Raw genomic sequence first — 12,274 nt, 5'->3', positions numbered from 1 at the left:
CCATATTTCATTATATTCATCTAAGCAATTTGCCTTTCCTAATTTTGTATCATCCTTCCTTCATAACCCTCTCATCTAAAACATTGCTAAAATGTTGACTTAAGACATTCCATATAGGTTCCTTTTAGGATGAAGAATAACTACCTTGTTTTTTCAATGGGTCTGTATCTTCTTTGGCTTTTGTTTTATTTTTAATATGCCCCCAGGCCTCCTTGTTGCTTCAAAAGATATACTACTTTGTTGTCGTTTTTTAAAAAGAGCCATGGTGACGCAGTGGTTAGAATGCAGTATTGTAGGATAATTCTCCTGACTGCCGACTGTCAGCAGTTCGGCAGTTCAAGTCTCACCAGCTCAAGGTTAACTCAGCCTTCCATCCTTTTGAAATCAGTAAAAGGAGGACCCAGATTGTTTGTGGGGGGGACAATATACTGACTCTGTAAATTGTTTAGAGAAGGCTATAAAACACGATGAAGAGGTATATAAGCCTGCTATTGGTATTAAATGGTTCTTCAGAAATTACTTCTATTTTTTTGGTTTTAGATCCACAGAATTAGACTCAAACTGGTCATGGTTTCAGTTGAGGTGCATGCAAGTTGGAGGAAATGCAAATGCTGTAAGTACATTAAAACTTGCTTGGTTTTTTCCTGGTTTCTAGGAATCCGTAATTAACTGATTTAAGGGTCACACGGTGGTTCAGTGGCTAAGAGGCTGAGCTTGTCAATCAGAAAGTCTCAGCAGTTTGGTGGTTCAAATCCCTAGCGTAATGGAGTGAGCTCCCGTTACTTGTCCCAGCTTCTGCCAAGGGGAAGGAGGGGGACTCCAAACCTATGATGCATTTGACCCCGCCCTCAGGCTCAGCCTTATTCTAGCAGCAAAATGGATGGATTCAATCTCACAGCGGGAATCTGTGCACTATTGGGAGAGCTAAAAGAGGCCAGATCATCCTGGAAAAGGTCCATCTGTTTGGTCATTAAGAGTCGATCTCCACTTCATGGCACATCATCAATTCTCTTGATGCACACAATTCTATTATGGAATAAGCTTTGATGGCAAACAATCATTCATTCAGCAACTGAAATTTCGATGGTGGTGAATGAAGACACGTAACAGCTGCAGTTATTACAGCATCCCTGCGGTCCCATTGTTGCAATTTGGGACCTTGGCAATCAGGCCTGCAATTACAATCCTAGGGTTACCTAATTGCCATTTGCAACCTTCACTACTGGCTTTCGATAAATAAGCAAAGTGAGCCGGCAAGCTGGCAGATCACAAATGGCAATCATATGATGTCACCTCTTAACAACCATGCAGCGTTCACCTAACAATTGCAATTAGAACTACTGTTGTAAGACAGTTAAGAAAAGCAAGGTTTTACACCGAGGCAGGAAAAACCAAAGGTACAAGTACAGATTAGGCAAAACTTGGCTCAAAAGCAGCAACTGAGAGGAATCTTGGAATGCTAGTGGATGGTCACTTGAATATCAGCCCCCAGTGTGTAGCAACAGCCAAAGAAAGCGAATAAACACCAAACTTAATCATTGTCTATAAGGAAAACAAAGAAGTATGGATAGTGAACATGGCAGCTTTGGCTGAGGAACTCTGGGAGTTGAAGTCCACAAGTCTTAAAATTGCCAAGGTTGGAGACTCCTGGTATCGACAGCATCACCACCAGCTGGAGGTGTAATCCTCAATGGAACTACATTGACATGGATGGAAGGATGCAGTAAGAGTTCTTTTCTTAGGCCCACTACTCTTCAATATCTTCATAAATGGTTGAGATGAAGGGAGAAAATTGGAATGCATCAAGTTTGCAGATGACACCAAACTGAGGGGGGAGTAGCCAAAATTTTAGAAGACAGGCTCCAGACCCAAAAGGATCTTGACAGACTTGAACACTGGACCCTATCCAACAAACAGCAATTCAGTGCTGAGAAAAGTAAGACTTTGTACTTGGGCAAGAAAAACCAAATGCACAGGCATAGCATAGGTGGTACCTGGTGCAAAAACTGTGAGAGGGAGCAGGAGGGGGGGTTGGACCAAAAGACCTCCAAGATCCCTCCCAACTCTGCTGTTATGTATTCTTCAACCTTCTGAAAAAAATGAACTAGTCAGCAATGACATTGAGGATTTTAAAATAATTTTTTAAATCAATATATATATATATATATATATATATATATATATATATATAATTTCCATTTTCATTTTCATAACGCACACTCACATGTATACTATACATAACCAACACCATACTGCATTAAACAATAATTACATCAGTTCCGCTTGTCAACAGTGCCCCAGAAAATAGAAACCCAATGTAACTCTTCCGCTCTCCATACACCTCTTTCTTCCACCACCCTCCAACTTTCTATCTTCCCTCCAACATCCCCCTCTACTCTACTTCCCCTCCCCCTCTACCACTCCTCTCTCCACAATCCACTCCCCCCCATCCTTCTCATCTTCCCCCCCACCCTCTCTCCTATCCTTCTCTACCCCCCTTTCTTCTTTCCCACTCCTCCTCTCCTTGGTGTATTTCCGCTACATGTCAATATACTTGGCCTATCCTATTTTTAAAGAAAAAGTAAAAAGAAAGAGAAAAAAAAACAGTATACATGTGGAGTCAAATTACATTGAAATCTAACACATCTTGTCTAACCTGGTATATATCCCTCCCCCCCCACCCGACCCCCCGACCCCCCATAACCTACCCCTCCGACTTCCCAGAACCCGTACACGGTATAGATTTTTAACAAACACAGTCTAAAATATATTGATTAAAAAAAATAAAAAATTAATAACATCTTTACGTTGAACTTAGCTCCTCCTTGCTAAGCCAACTTTAAACAGTTTAAATCATTCCTGATCTTAAGCATAGGCTATCTGGAATTTCTTAGTCCCATATTTATTTTGTATATAATCAAGAGGATTTTAAAATATTTTTTTAAAAGCGCATCTTCTCGATGTTTTTCTTTTTAGTCTGCATTCTTTCATCAGCATGGTTGCACCACAAATGACACCAATGCCAAGTATGGCAGTCGTACTGCACAGCTCTACCGGGACAAGATTAGAGTTCTTGCAGCTCAGGCAACACGGAAATATGGCACAGATGTAAGTCATGTACATATTTTACAGTGCTTACTGATTTTGTCTTGTTCGGCCACCTGAAAGTTTATAAAGCTAACATGATATGGTATTGGCATCATGGTATTCATATATGTCAAAATGTTGCAGGTTATTTGAAAAGAGAAAGCAATATTGTATTTTTAATATCAGTACTATTGTCTTTAAGCTTTGCTTTTCTGCTTATTATAACCAGTTCATATGCAAAGATAAAATACACCATGCTGTTCTTGTTGTAGGGCAGTGTTCATACAACTGGTTGGATCCCTACAATTAATTTGCAAAAACGGTTGTGTTTGACTGAAATGATTGAGCCTAATTGCTGGGGCTGAGAACCTGGGCAGAAGTCCATCTGCTTTAAAGAACTATACAGATAGTTCTTGATATACAACCACAATTAAGCCCCAAATATCTGTTACTAAGCAAGATAGTTAAATGAGTTTTGCCCAGGAGTGGGCTTCAAAGATTTTAGCGAGGGGTTCTCTACCTGGTTGCTGGGTGGGCATGGCCATGTGTCGGCCTCCTGCACCACGGGAGTGGGGGTTTGCCCTCCCCGGGGTCAGGAAGCTTTCCTCCAGCCTCTGGGAGGGCGAAAACTGCCTCCCCAGGCCGTCTGGAGGCTGGAGACGGGCCCATTTCTGGCCTTCCCAAACTTCCAGTAGGCCCATTTTTCGCCCTCCCTGAGCATCTGTGCGTGCCCTGCACTTACCTGCATCCAAAATGGGCCTCATGGAGAATCCTGGGTGGGGTGGGTGGGGCCAGCCAGGAGTGGGATTTGGGGGTTCTCCGAACTGCACAGAATCTTAGCTAGAGGCTCTCCTGAACCTCTTTGAATCCCCAGCAGCCCGCCCCTGGTTTTGCCCCATTTTACAGCCTTTCTTGCCACAGTTGTTAAGTGAATCACTGCAGTTGTTAAGTTAGGAAAATAGTTGTTAAGTGCGTCTGACTGTCCCATTGACTGTGCTTGTCTTGTCACATGAACCAGGACATTGCAACCATCATAAATACATGTCAGTTGCAAGGCGTCCAAATTTTGATCACATGGCCACGGGGATGCTGCAACAGTCATATGTGGGAAAAATAGCCATAAGTCACTTTTTTTTCACTGCTGTAACTTTGAACAATCCTTAAATGGATGGTTGTAAGTCAAGGATTTCCTGTAATGCAGTGTTTCTCAACCATGGCGACTTTAAGTCCTGTGGACTTCAATTCCCAGAATTCCCCAGCCAGCTGTGTTGGCTGGGAGATTCTGGGAGTTGAAGTCCACAGGACTTAAAGTTGCCAAAGTTGAGAAACACTGCTGTAATGGATACACTCCAGAATACCCTTTCTGAATTTGATCCCAAAAGCTTTATAATTACAAGCATCCGCAATTTCATCTTGTTCACAGCCAATTTGTCCAGTATTGTGTAATGGTTTTCAGAAAAACTGGTTGAACAGTTTTTCTACATTAGGAAACAGAAGAAAAGGTAGCGCAAGCACTTTAAACAAACAGAAAAGCAAAGAATCCTGACAAATGTCTCACTTATGTTTATGTTATTGTGGATTTTAGTTATGGATAGATGGCTCCGGAGCCCCTCCTTTATCACCTCAAGAGAAAGAAGAAGACTTCTTTGCCTCTCACGTCTCTACTCGGGTATAGAATAACTGAAAAGTTTTTCATTTTATGGAATTTTATCTATATGTGAACAATGGGAGGTAAGATAGCGTGGACATCATTAGAGATGTCTCAGCGGCAACCAAAATATTGGTTCACCCCTGTCACATTCCCGTATGTCACAGTAAACTGCTGAAAGTTGATCAGGTCTCCCCAAAGTCTTCTCCAAGTTAAGTAAATCAATGCCTCAAGCAGTTCTTCTTATGTTCTTCTTTTTAGTCTCTCAGTCATCTTGGACGGGTTTTGGTATGCGTGCCACGGGTGGCATCCAGAGCCCTTTCTGTGGGCACAGGAGCTGTCACTCCAGTTCAGCTCCACCATGTGTGCGTCTTGCGCTGGCCAGCTGATTTTAAGGCTCTGTCACGCATGCGCGAGGGACGACGCATGCTGGAGATGTGTGTGCATGCACAGGGTGTGTGTATGCGTGCATGCACGGGGGTGGGGGATACGGCGCACCTTCCTCGCAGCCTGTTTTTGCTCCCAGGAGGCTGCACGGGGGGATCACGCACATGCAGGGAGGCAGGGGGGGGTTTGCACACTTATTGCATTAAGGGTGCGAGGGGCGTGCTTCCGTATGCATGCATGTGCTTTTGGCACGCGACAACAAAAAAGTTAGCCATCACTGATCTAGCTACATTCTGATCAATGGTGAATAAAAAGGAACAGTAAGTACTGCTTCTCATCCTACGCTTCTCCGTTTGATTTTTCCTGTTGAAGTGACATAGACCGTGCTAAAATTCTTTATGCTGATTTCCAGACCCTCCTGAAATCCGTGACCCGTCAAAACCGCGGTCCACTAAAGCGCGCCCGATCAAAGCGCGTACATGACGTCATCAGCAGCGCGACAAATAAAATTAAAAATAAATTAAAATTAAAATAAAATTACAGCAAGCCGATTCACATAAAGGTAAGGGTTAGGGTTAGGGTTAGGTTAGGGTTAGGTTTAGGGTTACGTTAAGCGTTAGGGTTAGGTTTAGGGTTAGGTTAAGGGTTCGCGTTAGGTTTAGCGTTAGGTTAAGGGTTAGGGTTAGTTTTAGGGTTAGGTTTGGGAGGGTTAGGGTAAGGTTTTTGCGTTAATTTTAAATTTACCGCTCACAGTGTGCCATTTTCGTCGCGCTGTGATGACGTCACGTACGCGCTTTCGTCGAGCACGCTTTAGTCTACCGCGGATTTGTGGTGGAACCCCTGAAATCTTGTGTTGAGTAGCACAAAGGCTAGAAGAGAGGTGGGGAATTATGGCCTTTTTATGACTTGTGGACTTCAACTCCCACTATTCATGAGCCAGCCATAGTTTCCTATCTCTGGCCTAGAACAAAGTCCTGTGATAAGCAGTCCAATGCCTTCCAGCTTAATCCATTGGTTACAGTTGTTCAGTCATCTCGTTTTCATCTAGAGATAGTCATGTTCTAATTTACATGTTGTCAGCTTCTCGGGTAGAACCTAATGGGGAATTCATCAGATCGCCGAAATCAAAATATGCTAGATCCATCACAATCCCGTCGTCATATGATATTCGCTGGCCAAATTTATTTTTGACAAATCCGTACTAAATCCAAGAAGTTATTTTCTAAATGCCTATCATCTTTATCATCCTCATCCTCATTATCCTCCTCCTCCTCATCATCATCATGCCAATTGGGCCCACAATACTTGCTGATGCCGTTGATCCATCTTGTTTTAGATCTCTTTTGTGGACACTTTTTTATCAAGTGGGATCTGTTCTATGACTGCTTTGGTCCACCTACCATCCATTTCCATTTCCATTATTTTACTCTCTTGAGGATATTGTATACTTTCGTTTGTTCTCTAATCCATATATACACATAGACTCATACAGACACACACACCTCTTCTGCATTCTTTTTTTTTTGACTACCTTCTTTGTCCTGGGAAGTTTCTTGATGCCATTTTCCCCTCTTCAAGGGCTTCCTATATCTGATTCAAGAGTTCATCATTTCCCCTGATAAAATAGAAGACGAACTGCTTTGCCTCAGGGTGCTTTACCTCCTCTTCCAGGAGAGCAGCTGGCCATTTATAACATGTATAAATTCTGTCTGTGGAAGGAAAGCAAACATGACACATTCTCTGCAGGTCATAAAAAGAAATTCTGTTTGTCTTCATGCAAAAAAAGATCCTGTTTGTTTACTCTTGCTCATTGAAACGTTGGCTGCTTTATTTGTCCCCTGAACCTATTTCACAACTAAGTCAGCAACAAGCAATATCTCTCACACGCTGAGCAGTCAGCAGCCCTTCCACCTTCCTGGCTCTCTCTCCTTGTCCTGTTTCGTCTCAGTTGAATTCCCTTCAAGCCCTTGCTCGATCTCTCTTCACATGCTCACTAAAACCAATATAATTCTGATCAAATACAAATCCATTTAATTTGGGTTAGAAGAAATCTTACAGGCTGAATCAGGGGTGGGCTTCAAATATTTTAGCAAGAGGTTCTCTGCCCGGTTGCTGGGTGGACGTGGCCATGGTGGGCATGGCCTATTCTGCCTCCTGCACCACAGTGGGGGCATGTTTTTGCCCTCCCTGGGCGCAGGAGGCTTTCTTTGAGCCTCTGGGAGGGCGAAAACGGCCTCCCCAGGCTCCGGAGGCCAGAAGTGGGCCTGTTTCCAGCCATCCTAAATTTCCAGTAGGCCCTTTTTCACCCTCCCCAAGCCTCTGCGCGCGCCTGCACTTACCTTCATCCAAAACGGGCCACATGGCAATTCCTGGGAGGCGCAGGGCTGGGTGGGCAGTGGGATTTGGGGGTTCTCCGAATTGCACAGAATCTTATCTAGAGGTTCTCCGAACCCCTGCGAACCTCCAGCAACCCACCACTGGTAAATGCATTTTTTGTACAAGCAAATTGATAGTAAAATATTTCACTACACTCACTACCTGGGACTTCAAACTAAAACTTCCTCATTATTCATATCCGATAGGATTTTTCAGCTGTATTTCTGAATGAGATGTCAGAAGAACTTCTTAACGTGTAATATCTTAATATCTTATATACATGAAAATTAGTCTGTACCTAAACTAATTCTGATGAGCTTAATTTTAATTCTTTGGACTTCAACACTGCTAATAACTTGTTTTGTTTTCTTTTTTCTTTTTTGTAGGTTAGTAACCTGGAATCATCACCACAGGAAAAAATTAATCCACAGCAGAATTCTTCAGAAAATAATTCAGAAAGCAAAGATGGTATAGTTTATCAACTTCATTTCTAAAATGTGTGACAAAAGGTAGCAAATATGTAAAAATTCCTAAATCCTGTTGATTGTGTTTTTATAAGATTGTTGGATAAATAGCTTTTATCAATTGTAGTGCTTTTAAAAACATATACAAAACTACTTACACAAAACTAAGTGAGTTTTGCTGCTTTATAACCCATGCCAGTTATTGTCACACATGAAAAGTTCTAGAAATATGACTGGTTCTGATAAAATATACGTTAAATTTGCCTATTGTAATCAGTTCAGATCAAGATAAATTTTCAGCATACTGCGACTGCCTTTAATTCAAATAGGTAAGAACAGAAGTTGACTGACTGGGAAAACAGGAAGCTGAATTGACTGTATGTGGATCAAGGATTTAGAACTGTACTAATCTTTAACATTTATATGCTTGCTGGTTTGTTTGTTTTTATATTTCTAGAAGATCCAGAATATGGGCCAAGTGTTGATTACCTTAGTGTATCGCCTGAAGCTAATTTAGGTAAACAGTACAGAAGAAAATATCTCTGAATGTCTACAGATGTAGCGGAATGGACAAAACAGTACAAATCTTACATTGTGTTTGTTGACTTGTCAGCAGTTTCATAGTAATAATTATCCTAGCCCTCAACAGCTAACTATTACTAGAGTTCGGAAGATGGCATGAGTCAGAATTACACATTATTGCTACACATACATTACTGAGGCATGTTTTAGAACACGATTTTCTTCCGATAGCTCCTGGTTTACTTGTAGCTGTTTTTATTTGAGGATGTAATGATTAGCATCATATAATAGAGCCACGATTCTGGATGTTCTCTTTAGCATGTTTGCAGTTGAGTCAGAAATATCTTTCCACTTAGAGTATTCTGAGTCTTCATTCCTGGTGTTTGCTTTTCAGCTGACATACTGCATCCATGTTTAAGCTATATAAAATTTAAATGAACAGACAGAATACAACCACACTTTCTTTTAGGAGATCAGAAATATGCTAACGTTCTGGCAAGATGGAGAAATTTAAATTGTTTCTTCCTTCATTCTGAAATGGCGCAACTCCCAAACATAGGAACCATATGCTATTTCTTGGGGTGGGGGTGAGGGGGGATTTGGTAAATTGGCTCTTAGAATCAAATGCAGCTGCATTCTTGTATAAATGCATATGTTTATTTAGTTAGTGATACATATTTTTTATCTCTTATTTTAGCCAACTTGGAGAAGGTAGATACTTCAGGCACCGCACCTAACAAAGGTGACTGGATGTTTTAGTTACCCTGTTTTGCTGCTTCAATTTCCACATACTGCTGTGGAATAGAGCATTATATTAATTTACTTAGTTTGTGTTTAGCACTTCCAGCAAATATATCTACATGCTTCTAATTTCTTTTAAAATTTTCTCTTGCTTCTGAACCTACTTTTTTTTACTATTTTTCTTGATGTAACTAAAGAGCAATGAGATTTATTCAGTAGCCCCATAGTTAACATATTACATCTTTGAGGTGTCTTTCATATGGAGATCCAAAACTAGTTTCCATGCAGGTGACAAGACAGAGAACTGGCAACAGATGATGAATGCTCTGTTATCTGTTTTATTGTGTTGATATCTGTTACATTTTCTGAACAGTTTATTGCTTGTAGGCCATTCAGGTTACTGGTCTTTGACTTCAAGAAAGAATCTTATTCTATTCTGTTACATGGGGTTTCACGTTTCTCCTGCAGTGAAGGAGCTAGAAGTGATGCCATAATTTGTTCTCACTATTTACATAGAACAAAGCACTACATGTTCACTGCTTTCTTATTTTTTCTTTCTTTCTGCAGTTTAGAGTGGCATACAGAATCTAATTCTTAATCTGATCCATTGACTGGGTCAGCAGTCGTAGTTGTGGATAACATTAATAGTTGAATCTTGTAGCAAAAGTGGATTTACTTGGTGAGAAATGGCATAATTTCTTCTAAGTTTACTTTGGCAACGCTCAAAATAGTCAAGGTTCCCATATTGATATTCCTGTTGTTCTCTTTTGTCAGATGTTTTCCTGACAGTTGTGTCTTAGATGTAGGGAAGTATTATGTTCTGGCTTTCATTTATTTGGAGAACTGTTCATAAGCAGTTAAAACAGTATTATACTAAGTTGATGTTTAGAGGCACAAAATTTCATGATTTACAGAATCACTACCTGGTTTTGTGCAAGGGTTGTATTTTTTCTATGTATTAACTATCTCTTCTTCTTTTTCTTCTTATTCCTTTTACTTTTGTCAACTGCCTTTTGCTCCCTCTTAGCTTTTCCATCCATTGTCTCATATGAAATTAACTGGTTACTCTATAGTGACATTCTACTAGTTCAGCATTCCATTGTTTTTAATCACACACACACCCTAACCGTTCTATTATCATTTCTACTTATTCTGTCCAAGTGCCTTAAAAAGGCGATCAACCACATATACAGAACTGGTAGTAATAAATATGTATTTTGTTTGCTGTAATATTAATAGCAATAGCACTTAGACTTATATACTGCTTCACAGTGCTTTATAGACCCCGCTAAGCGGTTTATAGAATCAGCATATTGCCCCAACAATCTGGGTCCTCATTTTACTGACTTTGGAAGGATGGAAGGCTGAGCTGGTGAGAATTGAACTGCCAAACTGCTGGCAGCCGGCAGTACTGCATTCTAACTGCATTAGCTATCAGCTAATAATATGCTTTGTACCCTTTAGTTTAGTTCATGGTTGTCAAACTTGTGACAATACGTTGTCATCAGTGGTGAAATTCAATTTTTTTTACTACTGGTTCTGTGGATGTGGTTTGGTGGGCGTGGTAGGGGAAGGATACTGCAAAATCTCCATTCCCATCCCACTCCTGGAAGAAAGATATTGCAAAATCTCCATTCCCATCCCACTCTGGGGCCAGCCAGAGGTGGTATTTGCCGGTTCTCCAAACGACTCAAAGTTTCCGCTACCGGTTCTCCAGAACCTGTCAGAACCTGCTGAACTTCACCCCTGGTTGTCATCACATGACGTATTGCTACTCCCCCCCCCCTTTGCTAAAAGAGAGTGGGACACCACTATTCTAGTCCTAATGTCATTGTTTCCTTTGAAAAACAAGTATCTTATTTTGGCCTGCGTAGTTCCATATAAACATTAATGCAAAAGTTAATTCCTCTGACCTTAGTGACACAGGAATTGCTGGTACTTATAAAGACTGACATTTCCAAATTAAACTCAGTGCCTAAGGACTGCATCTATGTAATTTTCTTGGCAAGGCTACCAGCTCAGCTTGCCTCCTTCCAGATTTTTTTTTTTTTTTTTTGTTCATTTAAAATGGGGGATTTCCAATCTCATCCATATTCCAGGGGTTTCTGTTGTCAGGTCACTCCTACTTGTCTTCTGAGATCAGTAAGGACTGGCCAGGCACTGCCATCAGTTGAAGCATCCTCATAACAATACTCACCTCCAAGATATATGATATTACTCAATCTCGGCTTTATGAAGATAACTTTTTGGTGAGATTTACCATACTGGAGGAAAGTCTGTTGGGACAGATTTCTAATTCTGAAAAACTGCAATTTATTTAATGTGTCAGTTGGTAAACTGTTTAGGGACTTAATTGATTTACTTGCAAACAAATATTTAGTTATTTTATTCCATTTAAAATATCATCTTAGTTTCCCCTAAGAAAAAATTGTTAGACATTCTCGAGAAACATATTTCCCCTTTTATACTAAATTCTTTTCTTGAAAAATACAGAACTTTAGAAATGCATTGATTTATATGCAGGTGCCTAGAATTCCTTTCTCTGGATGATTATATATTATTTTTAAATGTTGAAAACTAATTCCATATTATATTGCATTGCTTTTCCTAATTCTTGTAAGTTAAATGGGCAATTTTGGTGTTTTATACTTTTACAGATATCATTGTTAATGATAATTTCATCTTGTATATAATTCATAGGCTGTGTATTTTTCTTACAGAACTCAGTTGTATGATGAAGAAGAAACCAAATCAAGTAAAAAAGGGAGTAAGTATTTAGACTGATATTTTCAAGACTCTCTTTTAATGGGCTGCTCAAGAGATTCATGCTCTTTTTTATGTGGTTGTGAAAGTTACTATATAAAGAGTTCTATAGCTCTGAATTTAATCAAATTAGTCCTCAGTAGTTAGGCCTATATGCAGGTCATCCTCTCCTAAAAAGTGACATCCTATTATTAACTACAATATTTTTCGGACTATAAGACACACCTTTTTCCCTCAAAAAAGAGAGTCAAAATCTGGGTGCGTTTTATACACTGAATACAGCATT

General features: G+C 40.2%; 1 protein-coding gene across 5 annotated transcripts in view; it reads left to right on the top strand.

Moving 5' to 3' along the window:
* ARFGAP3 (ADP ribosylation factor GTPase activating protein 3) overlaps positions 1-12,274 on the top strand; it is a 35,402-nt gene that overhangs the window by 6,687 nt on the left and 16,441 nt on the right. Inside the window, exons 3-9 of one of the 5 annotated variants that reach the window (XM_032220851.1) lie at positions 541-613; positions 2,977-3,108; positions 4,673-4,756; positions 7,885-7,966; positions 8,423-8,479; positions 9,182-9,226; positions 11,946-11,992. In XM_032220851.1, coding sequence (XP_032076742.1) covers positions 541-613; positions 2,977-3,108; positions 4,673-4,756; positions 7,885-7,966; positions 8,423-8,479; positions 9,182-9,226; positions 11,946-11,992 — 520 coding nt within the window. Of the gene's footprint in view, positions 1-540; positions 614-2,976; positions 3,109-4,672; positions 4,757-7,884; positions 7,967-8,419; positions 8,480-9,181; positions 9,227-11,945; positions 11,993-12,274 lie in introns of all 5 variants that reach the window. The other 4 variants (XM_032220849.1, XM_032220853.1, XM_032220852.1 and 1 more) reach the window with 4 other exon arrangements.

This window comes from Thamnophis elegans, chromosome 7, assembly GCF_009769535.1.
Source record: "Thamnophis elegans isolate rThaEle1 chromosome 7, rThaEle1.pri, whole genome shotgun sequence".
NCBI lineage: Eukaryota > Metazoa > Chordata > Lepidosauria > Squamata > Colubridae > Thamnophis > Thamnophis elegans.
The sequence above is the reverse complement of the archived record's forward strand: the minus strand, read 5'-3'. Positions and strand labels throughout refer to the sequence as shown.